General features: G+C 46.5%; 8 protein-coding genes across 8 annotated transcripts; all 8 read left to right on the forward strand.

The window, feature by feature from the left end:
* Window positions 1–1,321: 1,321 nt before the first annotated feature.
* LOC306938081 (NADH dehydrogenase [ubiquinone] 1 alpha subcomplex assembly factor 2-like) lies at window positions 1,322–1,672 on the forward strand (the record flags this gene model as incomplete). Its single annotated transcript, XM_079522097.1, has 1 exon — window positions 1,322–1,672. The coding sequence occupies one exon, from the start codon at window positions 1,322–1,324 to the stop codon at window positions 1,670–1,672; it is 351 nt and encodes a 116-aa protein (XP_079378223.1).
* Window positions 1,673–4,730: 3,058 nt separating this feature from the next.
* On the forward strand, window positions 4,731–5,477 carry LOC306939023 (NADH dehydrogenase [ubiquinone] 1 alpha subcomplex assembly factor 2-like). Its single transcript, XM_079523465.1, has one exon. It carries the CDS (start codon window positions 4,818–4,820, stop codon window positions 5,304–5,306), a length of 489 nt encoding a protein of 162 aa, XP_079379591.1. The 5' UTR covers window positions 4,731–4,817; the 3' UTR covers window positions 5,307–5,477.
* Window positions 5,478–7,584: 2,107 nt separating this feature from the next.
* LOC306938820 (NADH dehydrogenase [ubiquinone] 1 alpha subcomplex assembly factor 2-like) lies at window positions 7,585–8,350 on the forward strand. Its single transcript, XM_079523140.1, has one exon. It carries the CDS (start codon window positions 7,672–7,674, stop codon window positions 8,158–8,160), a length of 489 nt encoding a protein of 162 aa, XP_079379266.1. The 5' UTR covers window positions 7,585–7,671; the 3' UTR covers window positions 8,161–8,350.
* Window positions 8,351–11,519: 3,169 nt separating this feature from the next.
* LOC306938427 (NADH dehydrogenase [ubiquinone] 1 alpha subcomplex assembly factor 2-like) lies at window positions 11,520–12,285 on the forward strand. Its single transcript, XM_079522604.1, has one exon. The coding sequence runs from the start codon at window positions 11,607–11,609 to the stop codon at window positions 12,093–12,095; it is 489 nt and encodes a 162-aa protein (XP_079378730.1). The 5' UTR covers window positions 11,520–11,606; the 3' UTR covers window positions 12,096–12,285.
* A 2,088-nt stretch (window positions 12,286–14,373) lies between these two features.
* Window positions 14,374–15,147, forward strand: LOC306938537 (NADH dehydrogenase [ubiquinone] 1 alpha subcomplex assembly factor 2-like). The gene has a single exon (XM_079522761.1). It carries the CDS (start codon window positions 14,461–14,463, stop codon window positions 14,947–14,949), a length of 489 nt encoding a protein of 162 aa, XP_079378887.1. The 5' UTR covers window positions 14,374–14,460; the 3' UTR covers window positions 14,950–15,147.
* A 2,080-nt stretch (window positions 15,148–17,227) lies between these two features.
* Window positions 17,228–17,993, forward strand: LOC306938534 (NADH dehydrogenase [ubiquinone] 1 alpha subcomplex assembly factor 2-like). The gene has a single exon (XM_079522759.1). It carries the CDS (start codon window positions 17,315–17,317, stop codon window positions 17,801–17,803), a length of 489 nt encoding a protein of 162 aa, XP_079378885.1. The 5' UTR covers window positions 17,228–17,314; the 3' UTR covers window positions 17,804–17,993.
* Window positions 17,994–20,168: 2,175 nt separating this feature from the next.
* On the forward strand, window positions 20,169–20,852 carry LOC306937898 (NADH dehydrogenase [ubiquinone] 1 alpha subcomplex assembly factor 2-like; the record flags this gene model as incomplete). The annotated part of the gene is made up of 1 exon (XM_079521924.1): window positions 20,169–20,852. The coding sequence occupies one exon, from the start codon at window positions 20,169–20,171 to the stop codon at window positions 20,655–20,657; it is 489 nt and encodes a 162-aa protein (XP_079378050.1). The 3' UTR covers window positions 20,658–20,852.
* Window positions 20,853–23,022: 2,170 nt separating this feature from the next.
* LOC306938567 (NADH dehydrogenase [ubiquinone] 1 alpha subcomplex assembly factor 2-like) lies at window positions 23,023–23,511 on the forward strand (the record flags this gene model as incomplete). Its single annotated transcript, XM_079522792.1, has 1 exon — window positions 23,023–23,511. The coding sequence occupies one exon, from the start codon at window positions 23,023–23,025 to the stop codon at window positions 23,509–23,511; it is 489 nt and encodes a 162-aa protein (XP_079378918.1).
* Between the last annotated feature and the right edge of the window lie 2,229 nt (window positions 23,512–25,740).

The raw sequence follows: 25,740 nt of genomic DNA on the forward strand, positions 1-25,740 counted from the left end.
GTTCCACAGGCATGAAGATTGAGGAGCATTGAGAGGAGGGGGGAAATGTAACGAAGTGGTCCTCCGTTACTTATATTTGGCACATTTATGCTTATTTTGCACACATATTGTACCAGTGTTTGATTGAAGTATTTATATTTGCACAGCATATGCACTTTAGTCAGTTGTATTTGCACACAAAGGAAAGTCATGAGTTGAACTGGTTTATTGAAAATATTATGAACATGGGAGTTGTTTCCTATCCGGCAGGATGGCCAGGATTTGGTCATGATAGGCAAGTGCAATACAGTTAAGAATGCAATATGTGTCAGGGCAATATAAGTACGTAATGTAATATGAGACTGTTATGGGTAATTGAATACTTACTGCTTCTGTTCTGTCTGTTCCAGTGTGTTCGGGCAAAAGAGTCCCCAGGCTACCAGAGCACCATATATTGGTCTGGACTGGACCACAGTGAAATGGCCAGGGGTGTTTCAGAGTTATGCATTGGAGCTGCTAATGATAATGGGATATGTGGTTTATCTTGCAATAGTGGGCATAATTGATATTTACTTACCTGTGTAGTGATATAGATTTATAGGCTCATGTGATGTGGGTTATGTGGGGTTCAGAAGTGTTGCATGTTTGACCGGTAATATGGTAGAGTCTGCACTGATTGGTTCAGCTGCCTATAAAAGGCTGCCAGCACGCACACACACACTCAGTGTTACAATCAGTGAGAGGACATGGTGGAGCTGCACACCAACATGTCCTATCTGTTTGCTGCTGGGGTGATGCCATTTCCCATGCTGTAAACCTTCTTTTGGAAATAAATCACGATGTGGCTGCATTCTACCTCCTGACTCTGTGCTCATTTCCAGCTGCTTATTGGGCCAACACTACAATTGGTGGCAGTGGCAGCTAATTCTAAGAGATCCTCAAAACAAGACATTAGGTGCTATCTATGTAATGGTCTAGGCCACACCCAATATTTTTGCCCAGCAAATGGTGACAATAAACCAGCTCTGTTCACTGCAGTCCCTAGAGCAACCAACATAGTTACATGTCAGGAGAAAGCCAGTACTGTACCTGTTTTGGTTAATGGTCAGCGGGAGGAAGCCCTACTTGATACAGGGAGTTTTCAGTCAATAGTACTGTCCAGTCTTGTCCCAAGAGAAAGGTGGAGTGAAGAGAAGGCCACAAGTAGCTGTGTAGTAGCGACAGGCAGACAGGTGACAAAACACCGGTGTAAACTACTGTCCCAGTCTCCAAATATTACTCCAAATATTACATCATCCCTGAACAGAAGACTTGGACGGGAAGGTTCGTCCGTGCCAAGCGGATGGTGGTAGCAGCCAATCCCACAGAATACGAGTACATGGAAGGCAACATACCATCGGAATGGGATGCTTGGATCCGAGGCAGACGGAAGGAGCCCCCCTCCATCGAGGAGCTGTTGAAGAATCAGCAGTACAGGGAGCAGATCAAACTAAAGGCCATGGAGGTGGAGCAGAGAGATGTAGTCCTCCAGGCTAAGGAGTATGAGGAGGGTCTGGTGGCTGCTCTCCCCCAGACTGTAGTCAAAGGCCACGCAGCTACAGCCAGCTTTGGCAAGCAACAAGTCAGCGAGGAGCCCACCAGCACTGCAAATACATTCCAGCCTGGCTCCTGGATGCCTAATGCTAAAAAATAGACGGATATTCACGTGTATACAAGATACTATGTTGACATCTTATCGTCACCACATCTACAAACCTGAATGAATACTGTGACTGCACAGACATTACGGAAAAAAGGGACTGTAGATACACAATATTGAGAAATGATTGTCAGTGTAATTGGTTGCCTCATATCGACAACAGGAGGTGTGGGTAAGCATTGTTTTGCAAAGCTAAACCAAAGTTTGTGTTTGTTTTTTAATTGACAAAGAAAACTTGTTACTCTTTAGAATGCAAGCTAGGCAAATGACAACACACTCCATATTTGGGCGTAACTGCTTTGAGAACTCATATGGTTATGGCCGAGTCATAGTGACGTGGTCCATCACATGGCCATGCCGTGGTCTGCCGCCTCGCCAACCAGCCAGTCCTCCCTTATGCCAATTTTGATATAAGATGTTTTTTGTGGGTGGACTGAATCTGTCATGGCAAGGCAAGTTTATTTGTATAGCAAATTTCAACACAGCAATTCAAAGTGCAATACCTGGGGTTTGTAATTGGCTATGGCAAGATCAAACCACAGGTTGGGAAAGTTGAAGCCATCCGGTCCTTCCCTGTTCCAACCACCAAGAAGAAGGTGAGAGGGTTTGTTGGCCTTGTCGGGTGGTACAGGAAATTTATTCCCCATTTTGCAGAGAGATCAGCAGTGCTCACAGACCTCACGAGAGACTCATTCCCCACTAAAGTGAGATGGACTGATGAGTGTGATAAAGCATTCAAAGACCTCAAGGAAGCAATCTGCACCCATCCAGTCCTTCACACTCCAGACTTTGACAAGCCATTCACCCTGCAGATGGATGCTTCTGGAGTGGGCCTTGGAGCGGTGTTGTTGCAGGAGGTGGATGGAGAGAGGAAGCCAGTGGCATTCCTGAGCCGTAAACTGGAGGACAGAGAGACCAGGTATTCAACAGTGGAGAAAGAGTGTTTGGCGATGAAGTGGGCCATTGACACCCTCAGATACTATCTGTTAGGACGACACTTCTTTCTAGAGACTGACCATCGTGCACTGCAGTGGCTGAATCGCATGAAGGATGCAAACATACGCATTGCGGGTTGGTACCTCTCCCTACAGCCATATGACTTTACTGTTCACTACCGGTCAGGGAAGTCCAATGTGGTGGCTGACTGCCTCTCCCGCATCCATGAAGATTGAGGAGCATTGAGAGGAGGGGGGAAATGTAACGAAGTGGTCCTCCGTTACTTATATTTGGCACATTTATGCTTATTTTGCACACATATTGTACCAGTGTTTGATTGAAGTATTTATATTTGCACAGCATATGCACTTTAGTCAGTTGTATTTGCACACAAAGGAGAAGTCATGAGTTGAACTGGTTTATTGAAAGTATTATGAACATGGGAGTTGTTTCCTATCCGGCAGGATGGCCACTCAGCATTGGACAGTACTAGGGCTGACCTCGATTAGTCTAATAGTCGACTAATCGATCGGAACGGGTCTCAGTCGACTGACAACCTCTCAGTCGATGTTCACCAAAAAAAAACAAAAAAAAAACAGTCGGGACGATTTTTTTCTTTTGGGCCGGGTGGAAAACCCCTCCGTTATAATGGTATGCTCCCAGTCCCCGCACCGCAGCATCGGGGAACACTCTGGGCAGCCAGAGTAAAGGCTGGGAGGGACCGAGCCGAGGGAGGCTACTGTACTGTAGCCTACATGTTGTTTATGCTCCGGAGTCCAGACCCATGCAGTTTAATAATATACAGTCACAACAGAATGCACACTGCTGTCTCGTGTCTCATCACAATCCCAATGCGCCACCCGTGAAGTCGGGGGGAAAATAAAAAACAGGCTGCTAGTGTTAGTGTAGGGTCGGGGATCGTTAGCTTAGCGCGTAGCTACTGATTCAACCCACTGATTGAACTTCATCTCCGCCTGTAATCTAGGTTATTTTTTTATTGACAACGTGAACGAACCCCGACACCAGCGCTGCAAAAATAGACAGATCTACAAGCTCTCAACGCGTAGCGAACGGCGCTGCAAAAACAGGCAGGACGCGATGCCTTGAGAGCTTGTGGATCAGCCTCCCCGACGGTGCGGGGAGGCAAGAGTTCTCCGGGGAGGAGGAGAAGTTACCAGGGCAGGCTACATGTTGCTGCGGCTAACAACACTGTCACCAGCCAGTGGTTGTGATGTTAGCTTGTCTTGCAGCTGCTTGTCCGTTCCAACTTCACTTCATCTCCACCTGTAACTTATTTTTTATTTTGTTACCCTGGCTGCGCAGCTGCGCAGCTGCGCTGCAAAAATAGACGGATCTACAAGCTCTCAACGCGTAGCGAACGGCGCTGCAAAAACAGGCAGGACGCGGCGCCTTGAGAGCTTATCGCCCAACCTTAATGCAAATGTGTTTTTTTTTTTGGGGGGGGGGGGTGCAGGGGGGTGTTCAGTCGACTATCAGTCGACTAACAGCTAATTTATTCATATTAATTTCGACTATACAAATCCTTAGTCGGGGACAGCCCTAGACAGTACCACCTGGGGAAACAGAGGGATGTTTGGTCATGATGGGCAAGTGCAATACATGTGTTCGGGCAAAAGAGTCCCCAGGCTACCAGAGCACCATATATTGGTCTGGACTGGACCACAGTGAAATGGCCAGGGGTGTTTGAGTTATGCATTGGAGCTGCTAATGATAATGGGATATGTGGTTTATCTTGCAATAGTGGGCATGATTGATATTTACTTACCTGTGTAGTGATATAGATTTATAGGCTCATGTGATGTGGGTTATGTGGGGTTCAGAAGTGTTGCATGTTTGACCGGTGATATGGTAGAGTCTAGGTCTAGGCCACACCCAATATTTTTGCCCAGCAAATGGTGACAATAAACCAGCTCTGTTCACTGCAGTCCCTAGAGCAACCAACATAGTTACATGTCAGGAGAAAGCCAGTACTGTACCTGTTTTGGTTAATGGTCAGCGGGAGGAAGCCCTACTTGATACAGGGAGTTTTCAGTCAATAGTACTGTCCAGTCTTGTCCCAAGAGAAAGGTGGAGTGAAGAGAAGGCCACAAGTAGCTGTGTAGTAGCGACAGGCAGACAGGTGACAAAACACCGGTGTAAACTGTACTGTCCCAGTCTCCAGACTGTCTGTCTGTCTGACATAATGAACAGGGTCGCAGGTATTTTACGGCGGACGTTTGGGATAGTCCGTGAGCATGTTGGTACAGATCCTTTCGGAAACAAATATTACATCATCCCTGAACAGAAGACTTGGACGGGAAGGTTCGTCCGTGCCAAGCGGATGGTGGTAGCAGCCAATCCCACAGAATACGAGTACATGGAAGGCAACATACCATCGGAATGGGATGCTTGGATCCGAGGCAGACGGAAGGAGCCCCCCTCCATCGAGGAGCTGTTGAAGAATCAGCAGTACAGGGAGCAGATCAAACTAAAGGCCATGGAGGTGGAGCAGAGAGATGTAGTCCTCCAGGCTAAGGAGTATGAGGAGGGTCTGGTGGCTGCTCTCCCCCAGACTGTAGTCAAAGGCCACGCAGCTACAGCCAGCTTTGGCAAGCAACAAGTCAGCGAGGAGCCCACCAGCACTGCAAATACATTCCAGCCTGGCTCCTGGATGCCTAATGCTAAAAAATAGACGGATATTCACGTGTATACAAGATACTATGTTGACATCTTATCGTCACCACATCTACAAACCTGAATGAATACTGTGACTGCACAGACATTACGGAAAAAAGGGACTGTAGATACACAATATTGAGAAATGATTGTCAGTGTAATTGGTTGCCTCATATCGACAACAGGAGGTGTGGGTAAGCATTGTTTTGCAAAGCTAAACCAAAGTTTGTGTTTGTTTTTTAATTGACAAAGAAAACTTGTTACTCTTTAGAATGCAAGCTAGGCAAATGACAACACACTCCATATTTGGGCGTAACTGCTTTGAGAACTCCTATGGTTATGGCCGAGTCATAGTGACGTGGTCCATCACATGGCCATGCCGTGGTCTGCCGCCTCGCCAACCAGCCAGTCCTCCCTTATGCCAATTTTGATATAAGATGTTTTTTGTGGGTGGACTGAATCTGTCATGGCAAGGCAAGTTTATTTGTATAGCAAATTTCAACACAGCAATTCAAAGTGCAATACCTGGGGTTTGTAATTGGCTATGGCAAGATCAAACCACAGGTTGGGAAAGTTGAAGCCATCCGGTCCTTCCCTGTTCCAACCACCAAGAAGAAGGTGAGAGGGTTTGTTGGCCTTGTCGGGTGGTACAGGAAATTTATTCCCCATTTTGCAGAGAGATCAGCAGTGCTCACAGACCTCACGAGAGACTCATTCCCCACTAAAGTGAGATGGACTGATGAGTGTGATAAAGCATTCAAAGACCTCAAGGAAGCAATCTGCACCCATCCAGTCCTTCACACTCCAGACTTTGACAAGCCATTCACCCTGCAGACGGATGCTTCTGGAGTGGGCCTTGGAGCGGTGTTGTTGCAGGAGGTGGATGGAGAGAGGAAGCCAGTGGCATTCCTGAGCCGTAAACTGGAGGACAGAGAGACCAGGTATTCAACAGTGGAGAAAGAGTGTTTGGCGATGAAGTGGGCCATTGACACCCTCAGATACTATCTGTTAGGACGACACTTCTTTCTAGAGACTGACCATCGTGCACTGCAGTGGCTGAATCGCATGAAGGATGCAAACATACGCATTGCGGGTTGGTACCTCTCCCTACAGCCATATGACTTTACTGTTCACTACCGGTCAGGGAAGTCCAATGTGGTGGCTGACTGCCTCTCCCGCATCCATGAAGATTGAGGAGCATTGAGAGGAGGGGGGAAATGTAACGAAGTGGTCCTCCGTTACTTATATTTGGCACATTTATGCTTATTTTGCACACATATTGTACCAGTGTTTGATTGAAGTATTTATATTTGCACAGCATATGCACTTTAGTCAGTTGTATTTGCACACAAAGGAGAAGTCATGAGTTGAACTGGTTTATTGAAAGTATTATGAACATGGGAGTTGTTTCCTATCCGGCAGGATGGCCACTCAGCATTGGACAGTACCACCTGGGGAAACAGAGGGATGTTTGGTCATGATGGGCAAGTGCAATACATGTGTTCGGGCAAAAGAGTCCCCAGGCTACCAGAGCACCATATATTGGTCTGGACTGGACCACAGTGAAATGGCCAGGGGTGTTTGAGTTATGCATTGGAGCTGCTAATGATAATGGGATATGTGGTTTATCTTGCAATAGTGGGCATGATTGATATTTACTTACCTGTGTAGTGATATAGATTTATAGGCTCATGTGATGTGGGTTATGTGGGGTTCAGAAGTGTTGCATGTTTGACCGGTGATATGGTAGAGTCTGCACTGATTGGTTCAGCTGCCTATAAAAGGCTGCCAGCACGCACACACACACTCAGTGTTAAAATCAGTGAGAGGACATGGTGGAGCTGCACACCAACCTGTCCTATCTGTTTGCTGCTGGTGTGATGCCATTTCCCATGCTGTAAACCTTCTTTTGGAAATAAATCACGATGTGGCTGCATTCTACCTCCTGACTCTGTGCTCATTTCCAGCTGCTTATTGGGCCAACACTACAATTGGTGGCAGTGGCAGCTAATTCTAAGAGATCCTCAAAACAAGACATTAGGTGCTATCTATGTAATGGTCTAGGCCACACCCAATATTTTTGCCCAGCAAATGGTGACAATAAACCAGCTCTGTTCACTGCAGTCCCTAGAGCAACCAACATAGTTACATGTCAGGAGAAAGCCAGTACTGTACCTGTTTTGGTTAATGGTCAGCGGGAGGAAGCCCTACTTGATACAGGGAGTGTTCAGTCAATAGTACTGTCCAGTCTTGTCCCAAGAGAAAGGTGGAGTGAAGAGAAGGCCACAAGTAGCTGTGTAGTAGCGACAGGCAGACAGGTGACAAAACACCGGTGTAAACTGTACTGTCCCAGTCTCCAGACTGTCTGTCTGTCTGACATAATGAACAGGGTCGCAGGTATTTTACGGCGGACGTTTGGGATAGTCCGTGAGCATGTTGGTACAGATCCTTTCGGAAACAAATATTACATCATCCCTGAACAGAAGACTTGGACGGGAAGGTTCGTCCGTGCCAAGCGGATGGTGGTAGCAGCCAATCCCACAGAATACGAGTACATGGAAGGCAACATACCATCGGAATGGGATGCTTGGATCCGAGGCAGACGGAAGGAGCCCCCCTCCATCGAGGAGCTGTTGAAGAATCAGCAGTACAGGGAGCAGATCAAACTAAAGGCCATGGAGGTGGAGCAGAGAGATGTAGTCCTCCAGGCTAAGGAGTATGAGGAGGGTCTGGTGGCTGCTCTCCCCCAGACTGTAGTCAAAGGCCACGCAGCTACAGCCAGCTTTGGCAAGCAACAAGTCAGCGAGGAGCCCACCAGCACTGCAAATACATTCCAGCCTGGCTCCTGGATGCCTAATGCTAAAAAATAGACGGATATTCACGTGTATACAAGATACTATGTTGACATCTTATCGTCACCACATCTACAAACCTGAATGAATACTGTGACTGCACAGACATTACGGAAAAAAGGGACTGTAGATACACAATATTGAGAAATGATTGTCAGTGTAATTGGTTGCCTCATATCGACAACAGGAGGTGTGGGTAAGCATTGTTTTGCAAAGCTAAACCAAAGTTTGTGTTTGTTTTTTAATTGACAAAGAAAACTTGTTACTCTTTAGAATGCAAGCTAGGCAAATGACAACACACTCCATATTTGGGCGTAACTGCTTTGAGAACTCATATGGTTATGGCCGAGTCATAGTGACGTGGTCCATCACATGGCCATGCCGTGGTCTGCCGCCTCGCCAACCAGCCAGTCCTCCCTTATGCCAATTTTGATATAAGATGTTTTTTGTGGGTGGACTGAATCTGTCATGGCAAGGCAAGTTTATTTGTATAGCAAATTTCAACACAGCAATTCAAAGTGCAATACCTGGGGTTTGTAATTGGCTATGGCAAGATCAAACCACAGGTTGGGAAAGTTGAAGCCATCCGGTCCTTCCCTGTTCCAACCACCAAGAAGAAGGTGAGAGGGTTTGTTGGCCTTGTCGGGTGGTACAGGAAATTTATTCCCCATTTTGCAGAGAGATCAGCAGTGCTCACAGACCTCACGAGAGACTCATTCCCCACTAAAGTGAGATGGACTGATGAGTGTGATAAAGCATTCAAAGACCTCAAGGAAGCAATCTGCACCCATCCAGTCCTTCACACTCCAGACTTTGACAAGCCATTCACCCTGCAGACGGATGCTTCTGGAGTGGGCCTTGGAGCGGTGTTGTTGCAGGAGGTGGATGGAGAGAGGAAGCCAGTGGCATTCCTGAGCCGTAAACTGGAGGACAGAGAGACCAGGTATTCAACAGTGGAGAAAGAGTGTTTGGCGATGAAGTGGGCCATTGACACCCTCAGATACTATCTGTTAGGACGACACTTCTTTCTAGAGACTGACCATCGTGCACTGCAGTGGCTGAATCGCATGAAGGATGCAAACATACGCATTGCGGGTTGGTACCTCTCCCTACAGCCATATGACTTTACTGTTCACTACCGGTCAGGGAAGTCCAATGTGGTGGCTGACTGCCTCTCCCGCATCCATGAAGATTGAGGAGCATTGAGAGGAGGGGGGAAATGTAACGAAGTGGTCCTCCGTTACTTATATTTGGCACATTTATGCTTATTTTGCACACATATTGTACCAGTGTTTGATTGAAGTATTTATATTTGCACAGCATATGCACTTTAGTCAGTTGTATTTGCACACAAAGGAGAAGTCATGAGTTGAACTGGTTTATTGAAAGTATTATGAACATGGGAGTTGTTTCCTATCCGGCAGGATGGCCACTCAGCATTGGACAGTACTAGGGCTGACCTCGATTAGTCTAATAGTCGACTAATCGATCGGAACGGGTCTCAGTCGACTGACAACCTCTCAGTCGATGTTCACCAAAAAAAAACAAAAAAAAAACAGTCGGGACGATTTTTTTCTTTTGGGCCGGGTGGAAAACCCCTCCGTTATAATGGTATGCTCCCAGTCCCCGCACCGCAGCATCGGGGAACACTCTGGGCAGCCAGAGTAAAGGCTGGGAGGGACCGAGCCGAGGGAGGCTACTGTACTGTAGCCTACATGTTGTTTATGCTCCGGAGTCCAGACCCATGCAGTTTAATAATATACAGTCACAACAGAATGCACACTGCTGTCTCGTGTCTCATCACAATCCCAATGCGCCACCCGTGAAGTCGGGGGGAAAATAAAAAACAGGCTGCTAGTGTTAGTGTAGGGTCGGGGATCGTTAGCTTAGCGCGTAGCTACTGATTCAACCCACTGATTGAACTTCATCTCCGCCTGTAATCTAGGTTATTTTTTTATTGACAACGTGAACGAACCCCGACACCAGCGCTGCAAAAATAGACAGATCTACAAGCTCTCAACGCGTAGCGAACGGCGCTGCAAAAACAGGCAGGACGCGATGCCTTGAGAGCTTGTGGATCAGCCTCCCCGACGGTGCGGGGAGGCAAGAGTTCTCCGGGGAGGAGGAGAAGTTACCAGGGCAGGCTACATGTTGCTGCGGCTAACAACACTGTCACCAGCCAGTGGTTGTGATGTTAGCTTGTCTTGCAGCTGCTTGTCCGTTCCAACTTCACTTCATCTCCACCTGTAACTTATTTTTTATTTTGTTACCCTGGCTGCGCAGCTGCGCAGCTGCGCTGCAAAAATAGACGGATCTACAAGCTCTCAACGCGTAGCGAACGGCGCTGCAAAAACAGGCAGGACGCGGCGCCTTGAGAGCTTATCGCCCAACCTTAATGCAAATGTGTTTTGTTTTTTTGGGGGGGGGGGTGCAGGGGGGTGTTCAGTCGACTATCAGTCGACTAACAGCTAATTTATTCATATTAATTTCGACTATACAAATCCTTAGTCGGGGACAGCCCTAGACAGTACCACCTGGGGAAACAGAGGGATGTTTGGTCATGATGGGCAAGTGCAATACATGTGTTCGGGCAAAAGAGTCCCCAGGCTACCAGAGCACCATATATTGGTCTGGACTGGACCACAGTGAAATGGCCAGGGGTGTTTGAGTTATGCATTGGAGCTGCTAATGATAATGGGATATGTGGTTTATCTTGCAATAGTGGGCATGATTGATATTTACTTACCTGTGTAGTGATATAGATTTATAGGCTCATGTGATGTGGGTTATGTGGGGTTCAGAAGTGTTGCATGTTTGACCGGTGATATGGTAGAGTCTGCACTGATTGGTTCAGCTGCCTATAAAAGGCTGCCAGCACGCACACACACACTCAGTGTTAAAATCAGTGAGAGGACATGGTGGAGCTGCACACCAACCTGTCCTATCTGTTTGCTGCTGGTGTGATGCCATTTCCCATGCTGTAAACCTTCTTTTGGAAATAAATCACGATGTGGCTGCATTCTACCTCCTGACTCTGTGCTCATTTCCAGCTGCTTATTGGGCCAACACTACAATTGGTGGCAGTGGCAGCTAATTCTAAGAGATCCTCAAAACAAGACATTAGGTGCTATCTATGTAATGGTCTAGGCCACACCCAATATTTTTGCCCAGCAAATGGTGACAATAAACCAGCTCTGTTCACTGCAGTCCCTAGAGCAACCAACATAGTTACATGTCAGGAGAAAGCCAGTACTGTACCTGTTTTGGTTAATGGTCAGCGGGAGGAAGCCCTACTTGATACAGGGAGTTTTCAGTCAATAGTACTGTCCAGTCTTGTCCCAAGAGAAAGGTGGAGTGAAGAGAAGGCCACAAGTAGCTGTGTAGTAGCGACAGGCAGACAGGTGACAAAACACCGGTGTAAACTGTACTGTCCCAGTCTCCAGACTGTCTGTCTGTCTGACATAATGAACAGGGTCGCAGGTATTTTACGGCGGACGTTTGGGATAGTCCGTGAGCATGTTGGTACAGATCCTTTCGGAAACAAATATTACATCATCCCTGAACAGAAGACTTGGACGGGAAGGTTCGTCCGTGCCAAGCGGATGGTGGTAGCAGCCAATCCCACAGAATACGAGTACATGGAAGGCAACATACCATCGGAATGGGATGCTTGGATCCGAGGCAGACGGAAGGAGCCCCCCTCCATCGAGGAGCTGTTGAAGAATCAGCAGTACAGGGAGCAGATCAAACTAAAGGCCATGGAGGTGGAGCAGAGAGATGTAGTCCTCCAGGCTAAGGAGTATGAGGAGGGTCTGGTGGCTGCTCTCCCCCAGACTGTAGTCAAAGGCCACGCAGCTACAGCCAGCTTTGGCAAGCAACAAGTCAGCGAGGAGCCCACCAGCACTGCAAATACATTCCAGCCTGGCTCCTGGATGCCTAATGCTAAAAAATAGACGGATATTCACGTGTATACAAGATACTATGTTGACATCTTATCGTCACCACATCTACAAACCTGAATGAATACTGTGACTGCACAGACATTACGGAAAAAAGGGACTGTAGATACACAATATTGAGAAATGATTGTCAGTGTAATTGGTTGCCTCATATCGACAACAGGAGGTGTGGGTAAGCATTGTTTTGCAAAGCTAAACCAAAGTTTGTGTTTGTTTTTTAATTGACAAAGAAAACTTGTTACTCTTTAGAATGCAAGCTAGGCAAATGACAACACACTCCATATTTGGGCGTAACTGCTTTGAGAACTCATATGGTTATGGCCGAGTCATAGTGACGTGGTCCATCACATGGCCATGCCGTGGTCTGCCGCCTCGCCAACCAGCCAGTCCTCCCTTATGCCAATTTTGATATAAGATGTTTTTTGTGGGTGGACTGAATCTGTCATGGCAAGGCAAGTTTATTTGTATAGCAAATTTCAACACAGCAATTCAAAGTGCAATACCTGGGGTTTGTAATTGGCTATGGCAAGATCAAACCACAGGTTGGGAAAGTTGAAGCCATCCGGTCCTTCCCTGTTCCAACCACCAAGAAGAAGGTGAGAGGGTTTGTTGGCCTTGTCGGGTGGTACAGGAAATTTATTCCCCATTTTGCAGAGAGATCAGCAGTGCTCACAGACCTCACGAGAGACTCATTCCCCACTAAAGTGAGATGGACTGATGAGTGTGATAAAGCATTCAAAGACCTCAAGGAAGCAATCTGCACCCATCCAGTCCTTCACACTCCAGACTTTGACAAGCCATTCACCCTGCAGACGGATGCTTCTGGAGTGGGCCTTGGAGCGGTGTTGTTGCAGGAGGTGGATGGAGAGAGGAAGCCAGTGGCATTCCTGAGCCGTAAACTGGAGGACAGAGAGACCAGGTATTCAACAGTGGAGAAAGAGTGTTTGGCGATGAAGTGGGCCATTGACACCCTCAGATACTATCTGTTAGGACGACACTTCTTTCTAGAGACTGACCATCGTGCACTGCAGTGGCTGAATCGCATGAAGGATGCAAACATACGCATTGCGGGTTGGTACCTCTCCCTACAGCCATATGACTTTACTGTTCACTACCGGTCAGGGAAGTCCAATGTGGTGGCTGACTGCCTCTCCCGCATCCATGAAGATTGAGGAGCATTGAGAGGAGGGGGGAAATGTAACGAAGTGGTCCTCCGTTACTTATATTTGGCACATTTATGCTTATTTTGCACACATATTGTACCAGTGTTTGATTGAAGTATTTATATTTGCACAGCATATGCACTTTAGTCAGTTGTATTTGCACACAAAGGAGAAGTCATGAGTTGAACTGGTTTATTGAAAGTATTATGAACATGGGAGTTGTTTCCTATCCGGCAGGATGGCCACTCAGCATTGGACAGTACCACCTGGGGAAACAGAGGGATGTTTGGTCATGATGGGCAAGTGCAATACATGTGTTCGGGCAAAAGAGTCCCCAGGCTACCAGAGCACCATATATTGGTCTGGACTGGACCACAGTGAAATGGCCAGGGGTGTTTGAGTTATGCATTGGAGCTGCTAATGATAATGGGATATGTGGTTTATCTTGCAATAGTGGGCATGATTGATATTTACTTACCTGTGTAGTGATATAGATTTATAGGCTCATGTGATGTGGGTTATGTGGGGTTCAGAAGTGTTGCATGTTTGACCGGTGATATGGTAGAGTCTGCACTGATTGGTTCAGCTGCCTATAAAAGGCTGCCAGCACGCACACACACACTCAGTGTTAAAATCAGTGAGAGGACATGGTGGAGCTGCACACCAACCTGTCCTATCTGTTTGCTGCTGGTGTGATGCCATTTCCCATGCTGTAAACCTTCTTTTGGAAATAACTCACGATGTGGCTGCATTCTACCTCCTGACTCTGTGCTCATTTCCAGCTGCTTATTGGGCCAACACTACAATTGGTGGCAGTGGCAGCTAATTCTAAGAGATCCTCAAAACAAGACATTAGGTGCTATCTATGTAATGGTCTAGGCCACACCCAATATTTTTGCCCAGCAAATGGTGACAATAAACCAGCTCTGTTCACTGCAGTCCCTAGAGCAACCAACATAGTTACATGTCAGGAGAAAGCCAGTACTGTACCTGTTTTGGTTAATGGTCAGCGGGAGGAAGCCCTACTTGATACAGGGAGTTTTCAGTCAATAGTACTGTCCAGTCTTGTCCCAAGAGAAAGGTGGAGTGAAGAGAAGGCCACAAGTAGCTGTGTAGTAGCGACAGGCAGACAGGTGACAAAACACCGGTGTAAACTGTACTGTCCCAGTCTCCAGACTGTCTGTCTGTCTGACATAATGAACAGGGTCGCAGGTATTTTACGGCGGACGTTTGGGATAGTCCGTGAGCATGTTGGTACAGATCCTTTTGGAAACAAATATTACATCATCCCTGAACAGAAGACTTGGACGGGAAGGTTCGTCCATGCCAAGCGGATGGTGGTAGCAGCCAATCCCACAGAATACGAGTACATGGAAGGCAATATACCATCGGAATGGGATGCTTGGATCCGAGGCAGACGGAAGGAGCCCCCCTCCATCGAGGAGCTGTTGAAGAATCAGCAGTACAGGGAGCAGATCAAACTAAAGGCCATGGAGGTGGAGCAGAGAGATGTAGTCCTCCAGGCTAAGGAGTATGAGGAGGGTCTGGTGGCTGCTCTCCCCCAGACTGTAGTCAAAGGCCACGCAGCTACAGCCAGCTTTGGCAAGCAACAAGTCAGCGAGGAGCCCACCAGCACTGCAAATACATTCCAGCCTGGCTCCTGGATGCCTAATGCTAAAAAATAGACGGATATTCACGTGTATACAAGATACTATGTTGACATCTTATCGTCACCACATCTACAAACCTGAATGAATACTGTGACTGCACAGACATTACGGAAAAAAGGGACTGTAGATACACAATATTGAGAAATGATTGTCAGTGTAATTGGTTGCCTCATATCGACAACAGGAGGTGTGGGTAAGCATTGTTTTGCAAAGCTAAACCAAAGTTTGTGTTTGTTTTTTAATTGACAAAGAAAACTTGTTACTCTTTAGAATGCAAGCTAGGCAAATGACAACACACTCCATATTTGGGCGTAACTGCTTTGAGAACTCATATGGTTATGGCCGAGTCATAGTGACGTGGTCCATCACATGGCCATGCCGTGGTCTGCCGCCTCGCCAACCAGCCAGTCCTCCCTTATGCCAATTTTGATATAAGATGTTTTTTGTGGGTGGACTGAATCTGTCATGGCAAGGCAAGTTTATTTGTATAGCAAATTTCAACACAGCAATTCAAAGTGCAATACCTGGGGTTTGTAATTGGCTATGGCAAGATCAAACCACAGGTTGGGAAAGTTGAAGCCATCCGGTCCTTCCCTGTTCCAACCACCAAGAAGAGGGTGAGAGGGTTTGTTGGCCTTGTCGGGTGGTACAGGAAATTTATTCCCCATTTTGCAGAGAGATCAGCAGTGCTCACAGACCTCACGAGAGACTCATTCCCCACTAAAGTGAGATGGACTGATGAGTGTGATAAAGCATTCAAAGACCTCAAGGAAGCAATCTGCACCCATCCAGTCCTTCACACTCCAGACTTTGACAAGCCATTCACCCTGCAGACGGATGCTTCTGGAGTGGGCCTTGGAGCGGTGTTGTTGCAGGAGGTGGATGGAGAGAGGAAGCCAGTGGCATTCCTGAGCCATAAACTGGAGGACAGAGAGACCAGGTATTCAACAGTGGAGAAAGAGTGTTTGGCGATGAAGTGGGCCATTGACACCCTCAGATACTATCTGTTAGGACGACACTTCTTTCTAGAGACTGACCATCGTGCACTGCAGTGGCTGAATCGCATGAAGGATGCAAACATACGCATTGCGGGTTGGTACCTCTCCCTACAGCCATATGACTTTACTGTTCACTACCGGTCAGGGAAGTCCAATGTGGTGGCTGACTGCCTCTCCCGCATCCATGAAGATTGAGGAGCATTGAGAGGAGGGGGGAAATGTAACGAAGTGGTCCTCCGTTACTTATATTTGGCACATTTATGCTTATTTTGCACACATATTGTACCAGTGTTTGATTGAAGTATTTATATTTGCACAGCATATGCACTTTAGTCAGTTGTATTTGCACACAAAGGAGAAGTCATGAGTTGAACTGGTTTATTGAAAGTATTATGAACATGGGAGTTGTTTCCTATCCGGCAGGATGGCCACTCAGCATTGGACAGTACCACCTGGGGAAACAGAGGGATGTTTGGTCATGATGGGCAAGTGCAATACATGTGTTCGGGCAAAAGAGTCCCCAGGCTACCAGAGCACCATATATTGGTCTGGACTGGACCACAGTGAAATGGCCAGGGGTGTTTGAGTTATGCATTGGAGCTGCTAATGATAATGGGATATGTGGTTTATCTTGCAATAGTGGGCATGATTGATATTTACTTACCTGTGTAGTGATATAGATTTATAGGCTCATGTGATGTGGGTTATGTGGGGTTCAGAAGTGTTGCATGTTTGACCGGTGATATGGTAGAGTCTGCACTGATTGGTTCAGCTGCCTATAAAAGGCTGCCAGCACGCACACACACACTCAGTGTTAAAATCAGTGAGAGGACATGGTGGAGCTGCACACCAACCTGTCCTATCTGTTTGCTGCTGGTGTGATGCCATTTCCCATGCTGTAAACCTTCTTTTGGAAATAAATCACGATGTGGCTGCATTCTACCTCCTGACTCTGTGCTCATTTCCAGCTGCTTATTGGGCCAACACTACAATTGGTGGCAGTGGCAGCTAATTCTAAGAGATCCTCAAAACAAGACATTAGGTGCTATCTATGTAATGGTCTAGGCCACACCCAATATTTTTGCCCAGCAAATGGTGACAATAAACCAGCTCTGTTCACTGCAGTCCCTAGAGCAACCAACATAGTTACATGTCAGGAGAAAGCCAGTACTGTACCTGTTTTGGTTAATGGTCAGCGGGAGGAAGCCCTACTTGATACAGGGAGTTTTCAGTCAATAGTACTGTCCAGTCTTGTCCCAAGAGAAAGGTGGAGTGAAGAGAAGGCCACAAGTAGCTGTGTAGTAGCGACAGGCAGACAGGTGACAAAACACCGGTGTAAACTGTACTGTCCCAGTCTCCAGACTGTCTGTCTGTCTGACATAATGAACAGGGTCGCAGGTATTTTACGGCGGACGTTTGGGATAGTCCGTGAGCATGTTGGTACAGATCCTTTCGGAAACAAATATTACATCATCCCTGAACAGAAGACTTGGACGGGAAGGTTCGTCCGTGCCAAGCGGATGGTGGTAGCAGCCAATCCCACAGAATACGAGTACATGGAAGGCAACATACCATCGGAATGGGATGCTTGGATCCGAGGCAGACGGAAGGAGCCCCCCTCCATCGAGGAGCTGTTGAAGAATCAGCAGTACAGGGAGCAGATCAAACTAAAGGCCATGGAGGTGGAGCAGAGAGATGTAGTCCTCCAGGCTAAGGAGTATGAGGAGGGTCTGGTGGCTGCTCTCCCCCAGACTGTAGTCAAAGGCCACGCAGCTACAGCCAGCTTTGGCAAGCAACAAGTCAGCGAGGAGCCCACCAGCACTGCAAATACATTCCAGCCTGGCTCCTGGATGCCTAATGCTAAAAAATAGACGGATATTCACGTGTATACAAGATACTATGTTGACATCTTATCGTCACCACATCTACAAACCTGAATGAATACTGTGACTGCACAGACATTACGGAAAAAAGGGACTGTAGATACACAATATTGAGAAATGATTGTCAGTGTAATTGGTTGCCTCATATCGACAACAGGAGGTGTGGGTAAGCATTGTTTTGCAAAGCTAAACCAAAGTTTGTGTTTGTTTTTTAATTGACAAAGAAAACTTGTTACTCTTTAGAATGCAAGCTAGGCAAATGACAACACACTCCATATTTGGGCGTAACTGCTTTGAGAACTCATATGGTTATGGCCGAGTCATAGTGACGTGGTCCATCACATGGCCATGCCGTGGTCTGCCGCCTCGCCAACCAGCCAGTCCTCCCTTATGCCAATTTTGATATAAGATGTTTTTTGTGGGTGGACTGAATCTGTCATGGCAAGGCAAGTTTATTTGTATAGCAAATTTCAACACAGCAATTCAAAGTGCAATACCTGGGGTTTGTAATTGGCTATGGCAAGATCAAACCACAGGTTGGGAAAGTTGAAGCCATCCGGTCCTTCCCTGTTCCAACCACCAAGAAGAAGGTGAGAGGGTTTGTTGGCCTTGTCGGGTGGTACAGGAAATTTATTCCCCATTTTGCAGAGAGATCAGCAGTGCTCACAGACCTCACGAGAGACTCATTCCCCACTAAAGTGAGATGGACTGATGAGTGTGATAAAGCATTCAAAGACCTCAAGGAAGCAATCTGCACCCATCCAGTCCTTCACACTCCAGACTTTGACAAGCCATTCACCCTGCAGACGGATGCTTCTGGAGTGGGCCTTGGAGCGGTGTTGTTGCAGGAGGTGGATGGAGAGAGGAAGCCAGTGGCATTCCTGAGCCGTAAACGGGAGGACAGAGAGACCAGGTATTCAACAGTGGAGAAAGAGTGTTTGGCGATGAAGTGGGCCATTGACACCCTCAGATACTATCTGTTAGGACGACACTTCTTTCTAGAGACTGACCATCGTGCACTGCAGTGGCTGAATCGCATGAAGGATGCAAACATACGCATTGCGGGTTGGTACCTCTCCCTACAGCCATATGACTTTACTGTTCACTACCGGTCAGGGAAGTCCAATGTGGTGGCTGACTGCCTCTCCCGCATCCATGAAGATTGAGGAGCATTGAGAGGAGGGGGGAAATGTAACGAAGTGGTCCTCCGTTACTTATATTTGGCACATTTATGCTTATTTTGCACACATATTGTACCAGTGTTTGATTGAAGTATTTATATTTGCACAGCATATGCACTTTAGTCAGTTGTATTTGCACACAAAGGAGAAGTCATGAGTTGAACTGGTTTATTGAAAGTATTATGAACATGGGAGTTGTTTCCTATCCGGCAGGATGGCCACTCAGCATTGGACAGTACCACCTGGGGAAACAGAGGGATGTTTGGTCATGATGGGCAAGTGCAATACATGTGTTCGGGCAAAAGAGTCCCCAGGCTACCAGAGCACCATATATTGGTCTGGACTGGACCACAGTGAAATGGCCAGGGGTGTTTGAGTTATGCATTGGAGCTGCTAATGATAATGGGATATGTGGTTTATCTTGCAATAGTGGGCATGATTGATATTTACTTACCTGTGTAGTGATATAGATTTATAGGCTCATGTGATGTGGGTTATGTGGGGTTCAGAAGTGTTGCATGTTTGACCGGTGATATGGTAGAGTCTGCACTGATTGGTTCAGCTGCCTATAAAAGGCTGCCAGCACGCACACACACACTCAGTGTTAAAATCAGTGAGAGGACATGGTGGAGCTGCACACCAACCTGTCCTATCTGTTTGCTGCTGGTGTGATGCCATTTCCCATGCTGTAAACCTTCTTTTGGAAATAAATCACGATGTGGCTGCATTCTACCTCCTGACTCTGTGCTCATTTCCAGCTGCTTATTGGGCCAACACTACAATTGGTGGCAGTGGCAGCTAATTCTAAGAGATCCTCAAAACAAGACATTAGTTGCTATCTATGTAATGGTCTAGGCCACACCCAATATTTTTGCCCAGCAAATGGTGACAATAAACCAGCTCTGTTCACTGCAGTCCCTAGAGCAACCAACATAGTTACATGTCAGGAGAAAGCCAGTACTGTACCTGTTTTGGTTAATGGTCAGCGGGAGGAAGCCCTACTTGATACAGGGAGTTTTCAGTCAATAGTACTGTCCAGTCTTGTCCCAAGAGAAAGGTGGAGTGAAGAGAAGGCCACAAGTAGCTGTGTAGTAGCGACAGGCAGACAGGTGACAAAACACCGGTGTAAACTGTACTGTCCCAGTCTCCAGACTGTCTGTCTGTCTGACATAATGAACAGGGTCGCAGGTATTTTACGGTGGACGTTTGGGATAGTCCGTGAGCATGTTGGTACAGATCCTTTCGGAAACAAATATTACATCATCCCTGAACAGAAGACTTGGACGGGAAGGTTCGTCCGTGCCAAGCGGATGGTGGTAGCAGCCAATCCCACAGAATACGAGTACATGGAAGGCAACATACCATCGGAATGGGATGCTTGGATCCGAGGCAGACGGAAGGAGCCCCCCTCCATCGAGGAGCTGTTGAAGAATCAGCAGTACAGGGAGCAGATCAAACTAAAGGCCATGGAGGTGGAGCAGAGAGATGTAGTCCTCCAGGCTAAGGAGTATGAGGAGGGTCTGGTGGCTGCTCTCCCCCAGACTGTAGTCAAAGGCCACGCAGCTACAGCCAGCTTTGGCAAGCAACAAGTCAGCGAGGAGCCCACCAGCACTGCAAATACATTCCAGCCTGGCTCCTGGATGCCTAATGCTAAAAAATAGACGGATATTCACGTGTATACAAGATACTATGTTGACATCTTATCGTCACCACATCTACAAACCTGAATGAATACTGTGACTGCACAGACATTACGGAAAAAAGGGACTGTAGATACACAATATTGAGAAATGATTGTCAGTGTAATTGGTTGCCTCATATCGACAACAGGAGGTGTGGGTAAGCATTGTTTTGCAAAGCTAAACCAAAGTTTGTGTTTGTTTTTTAATTGACAAAGAAAACTTGTTACTCTTTAGAATGCAAGCTAGGCAAATGACAACACACTCCATATTTGGGCGTAACTGCTTTGAGAACTCATATGGTTATGGCCGAGTCATAGTGACGTGGTCCATCACATGGCCATGCCGTGGTCTGCCGCCTCGCCAACCAGCCAGTCCTCCCTTATGCCAATTTTGATATAAGATGTTTTTTGTGGGTGGACTGAATCTGTCATGGCAAGGCAAGTTTATTTGTATAGCAAATTTCAACACAGCAATTCAAAGTGCAATACCTGGGGTTTGTAATTGGCTATGGCAAGATCAAACCACAGGTTGGGAAAGTTGAAGCCATCCGGTCCTTCCCTGTTCCAACCACCAAGAAGAAGGTGAGAGGGTTTGTTGGCCTTGTCGGGTGGTACAGGAAATTTATTCCCCATTTTGCAGAGAGATCAGCAGTGCTCACAGACCTCACGAGAGACTCATTCCCCACTAAAGTGAGATGGACTGATGAGTGTGATAAAGCATTCAAAGACCTCAAGGAAGCAATCTGCACCCATCCAGTCCTTCACACTCCAGACTTTGACAAGCCATTCACCCTGCAGACGGATGCTTCTGGAGTGGGCCTTGGAGCGGTGTTGTTGCAGGAGGTGGATGGAGAGAGGAAGCCAGTGGCATTCCTGAGCCGTAAACGGGAGGACAGAGAGACCAGGTATTCAACAGTGGAGAAAGAGTGTTTGGCGATGAAGTGGGCCATTGACACCCTCAGATACTATCTGTTAGGACGACACTTCTTTCTAGAGACTGACCATCGTGCACTGCAGTGGCTGAATCGCATGAAGGATGCAAACATACGCATTGCGGGTTGGTACCTCTCCCTACAGCCATATGACTTTACTGTTCACTACCGGTCAGGGAAGTCCAATGTGGTGGCTGACTGCCTCTCCCGCATCCATGAAGATTGAGGAGCATTGAGAGGAGGGGGGAAATGTAACGAAGTGGTCCTCCGTTACTTATATTTGGCACATTTATGCTTATTTTGCACACATATTGTACCAGTGTTTGATTGAAGTATTTATATTTGCACAGCATATGCACTTTAGTCAGTTGTATTTGCACACAAAGGAGAAGTCATGAGTTGAACTGGTTTATTGAAAGTATTATGAACATGGGAGTTGTTTCCTATCCGGCAGGATGGCCACTCAGCATTGGACAGTACCACCTGGGGAAACAGAGGGATGTTTGGTCATGATGGGCAAGTGCAATACATGTGTTCGGGCAAAAGAGTCCCCAGGCTACCAGAGCACCATATATTGGTCTGGACTGGACCACAGTGAAATGGCCAGGGGTGTTTGAGTTATGCATTGGAGCTGCTAATGATAATGGGATATGTGGTTTATCTTGCAATAGTGGGCATGATTGATATTTACTTACCTGTGTAGTGATATAGATTTATAGGCTCATGTGATGTGGGTTATGTGGGGTTCAGAAGTGTTGCATGTTTGACCGGTGATATGGTAGAGTCTGCACTGATTGGTTCAGCTGCCTATAAAAGGCTGCCAGCACGCACACACACACTCAGTGTTAAAATCAGTGAGAGGACATGGTGGAGCTGCACACCAACCTGTCCTATCTGTTTGCTGCTGGTGTGATGCCATTTCCCATGCTGTAAACCTTCTTTTGGAAATAAATCACGATGTGGCTGCATTCTACCTCCTGACTCTGTGCTCATTTCCAGCTGCTTATTGGGCCAACACTACAATTGGTGGCAGTGGCAGCTAATTCTAAGAGATCCTCAAAACAAGACATTAGGTGCTATCTATGTAATGGTCTAGGCCACACCCAATATTTTTGCCCAGCAAATGGTGACAATAAACCAGCTCTGTTCACTGCAGTCCCTAGAGCAACCAACATAGTTACATGTCAGGAGAAAGCCAGTACTGTACCTGTTTTGGTTAATGGTCAGCGGGAGGAAGCCCTACTTGATACAGGGAGTTTTCAGTCAATAGTACTGTCCAGTCTTGTCCCAAGAGAAAGGTGGAGTGAAGAGAAGGCCACAAGTAGCTGTGTAGTAGCGACAGGCAGACAGGTGACAAAACACCGGTGTAAACTGTACTGTCCCAGTCTCCAGACTGTCTGTCTGTCTGACATAATGAACAGGGTCGCAGGTATTTTACGGCGGACGTTTGGGATAGTCCGTGAGCATCTTGGTACAGATCCTTTCGGAAACAAATATTACATCATCCCTGAACAGAAGACTTGGACGGGAAGGTTCGTCCGTGCCAAGCGGATGGTGGTAGCAGCCAATCCCACAGAATACGAGTACATGGAAGGCAACATACCATCGGAATGGGATGCTTGGATCCGAGGCAGACGGAAGGAGCCCCCCTCCATCGAGGAGCTGTTGAAGAATCAGCAGTACAGGCAGCAGATCAAACTAAAGGCCATGGAGGTGGAGCAGAGAGATGTAGTCCTCCAGGCTAAGGAGTATGAGGAGGGTCTGGTGGCTGCTCTCCCCCAGACTGTAGTCAAAGGCCACACAGCTACAGCCAGCTTTGGCAAGCAACAAGTCAGCGAGGAGCCCACCAGCACTGCAAATACATTCCAGCCTGGCTCCTGGATGCCTAATGCTAAAAAATAGACGGATATTCACGTGTATACAAGATACTATGTTGACATCTTATCGTCACCACATCTACAAACCTGAATGAATACTGTGACTGCACAGACATTACGGAAAAAAGGGACTGTAGATACACAATATTGAGAAATGATTGTCAGTGTAATTGGTTGCCTCATATCGACAACAGGAGGTGTGGGTAAGCATTGTTTTGCAAAGCTAAACCAAAGTTTGTGTTTGTTTTTTAATTGACAAAGAAAACTTGTTACTCTTTAGAATGCAAGCTAGGCAAATGACAACACACTCCATATTTGGGCGTAACTGCTTTGAGAACTCATATGGTTATGGCCGAGTCATAGTGACGTGGTCCATCACATGGCCATGCCGTGGTCTGCCGCCTCGCCAACCAGCCAGTCCTCCCTTATGCCAATTTTGATATAAGATGTTTTTTGTGGGTGGACTGAATCTGTCATGGCAAGGCAAGTTTATTTGTATAGCAAATTTCAACACAGCAATTCAAAGTGCAATACCTGGGGTTTGTAATTGGCTATGGCAAGATCAAACCACAGGTTGGGAAAGTTGAAGCCATCCGGTCCTTCCCTGTTCCAACCACCAAGAAGAAGGTGAGAGGGTTTGTTGGCCTTGTCGGGTGGTACAGGAAATGTATTCCCCATTTTGCAGAGAGATCAGCAGTGCTCACAGACCTCACGAGAGACTCATTCCCCACTAAAGTGAGATGGACTGATGAGTGTGATAAAGCATTCAAAGACCTCAAGGAAGCAATCTGCACCCATCCAGTCCAGTCTCACTCCAGTGTCTCACCAAAGTGCCTAGAACTGAAGTATTTGCATATCAATTGTTCTACAGGCAGGAAGCCAATCTCGGGCTAAGAGACAGTCATTCCAAATAGTAGGTTTACCCTTTGACTTCTCACCAGCTCAGTGGCCTTGTGGTTAGAGTGTCCGCCCTGAGACTGGGAGGTCGGGGTTCAATCCCTGGTCGGGGTTCAATCCCTGGCCGGGTTAAAAAAAAACTTAAAAAAACGTACAAAAAAACTCAAAGAAAATATATAAAAAAAACACTTAAAAAAATAATAATAAAAACAAAAAAGAGAACTTAAAAAAAAAACCTTAAAAAAGTACGTAATTTATTATAATTGTTGTTATTGCAATTTACGAGCTCTCTCACACACACACACAAAACTTAACTTAAAAAAACTTACAAAAATAATTATTCTAATTGTTTTTATTGCAATTTACGAGCTGTTCGCTTCCCGCGTTCGCGCGTCTTACTTGTAATTATACATCGAAATTGCTCAAGTCCAGCTGAAACCAAACTCTGGAGACTGGAGAACAGAACGTGAACAACAGGCTAACTTTCGTGTGCTAAAACGGCTTTATGTATCATTGTGATGGTTATGTTGCACATTTGAGTACTGAGTACTGACATGTTGGCCATCTATTGTATTTGCATCATGCACAAAATATGGTCACCAGCCAGTTGAGAGTGGCTCTGTATGTGTGTTTTATACATTTTTAACCAATGAATAAGTATTAATCATAACTTCATTGGATCCATTGTAATATTCTTTTCCATTTCCTGAATAGTAACGGTTTTGAACATGCAAGGTTTCCACCCGACAGCGACAATATGTAACTGTGTATATGTGCCCATTATTTTGGCCATATTTGAGTGCAGCAGAGGTACAGGAAAATGATTGAGCCCAGACATGGGCCTCATTGCTCTGAAGAGGCTGCCCCGTGACATGCACACCTGCTATGTGAACTGTTTGTTTATTTGTACTGTTTCATTGTTTAATGTGCTGTCTTTGCTGCAACCCAATTTGCCCTTCGGGGACACTAAATAAACTTGAACCTTGAACCTTGAATTAACATATTTATGTACCGTAATATGACATAAATCTAATTGTAAGGTATACAATTACAGTGTAATTCAGGTGGTGGACTGCTGCCTTGGTGAAAAATATATTTACAGGGATATTTACAAGTTTGAGAACCACTGTGATAGGCTACTGTATAGCAAATTATTTAACACTTATTTTAATAAATGAATGAATGGATACATAAATAGAGAATACATAAATGACAAACGGTATCTTTGAACACATTTAGCTGGGCTGGGGAGTGGGACCCCAGTCACACAGGCTCACAGACATGTAGGCGGTGTCTGACTGTCTGTGTGATCTGAGCTGAAGGGGACAGGAGTCCGGGGGAGGGAGGAGGGGGAGAG

The sequence above is a fragment of the Electrona antarctica genome, assembly GCF_951216825.1.
Source record: "Electrona antarctica genome assembly, chromosome: 15".
Classification (NCBI taxonomy): Eukaryota; Metazoa; Chordata; class Actinopteri; order Myctophiformes; family Myctophidae; genus Electrona; species Electrona antarctica.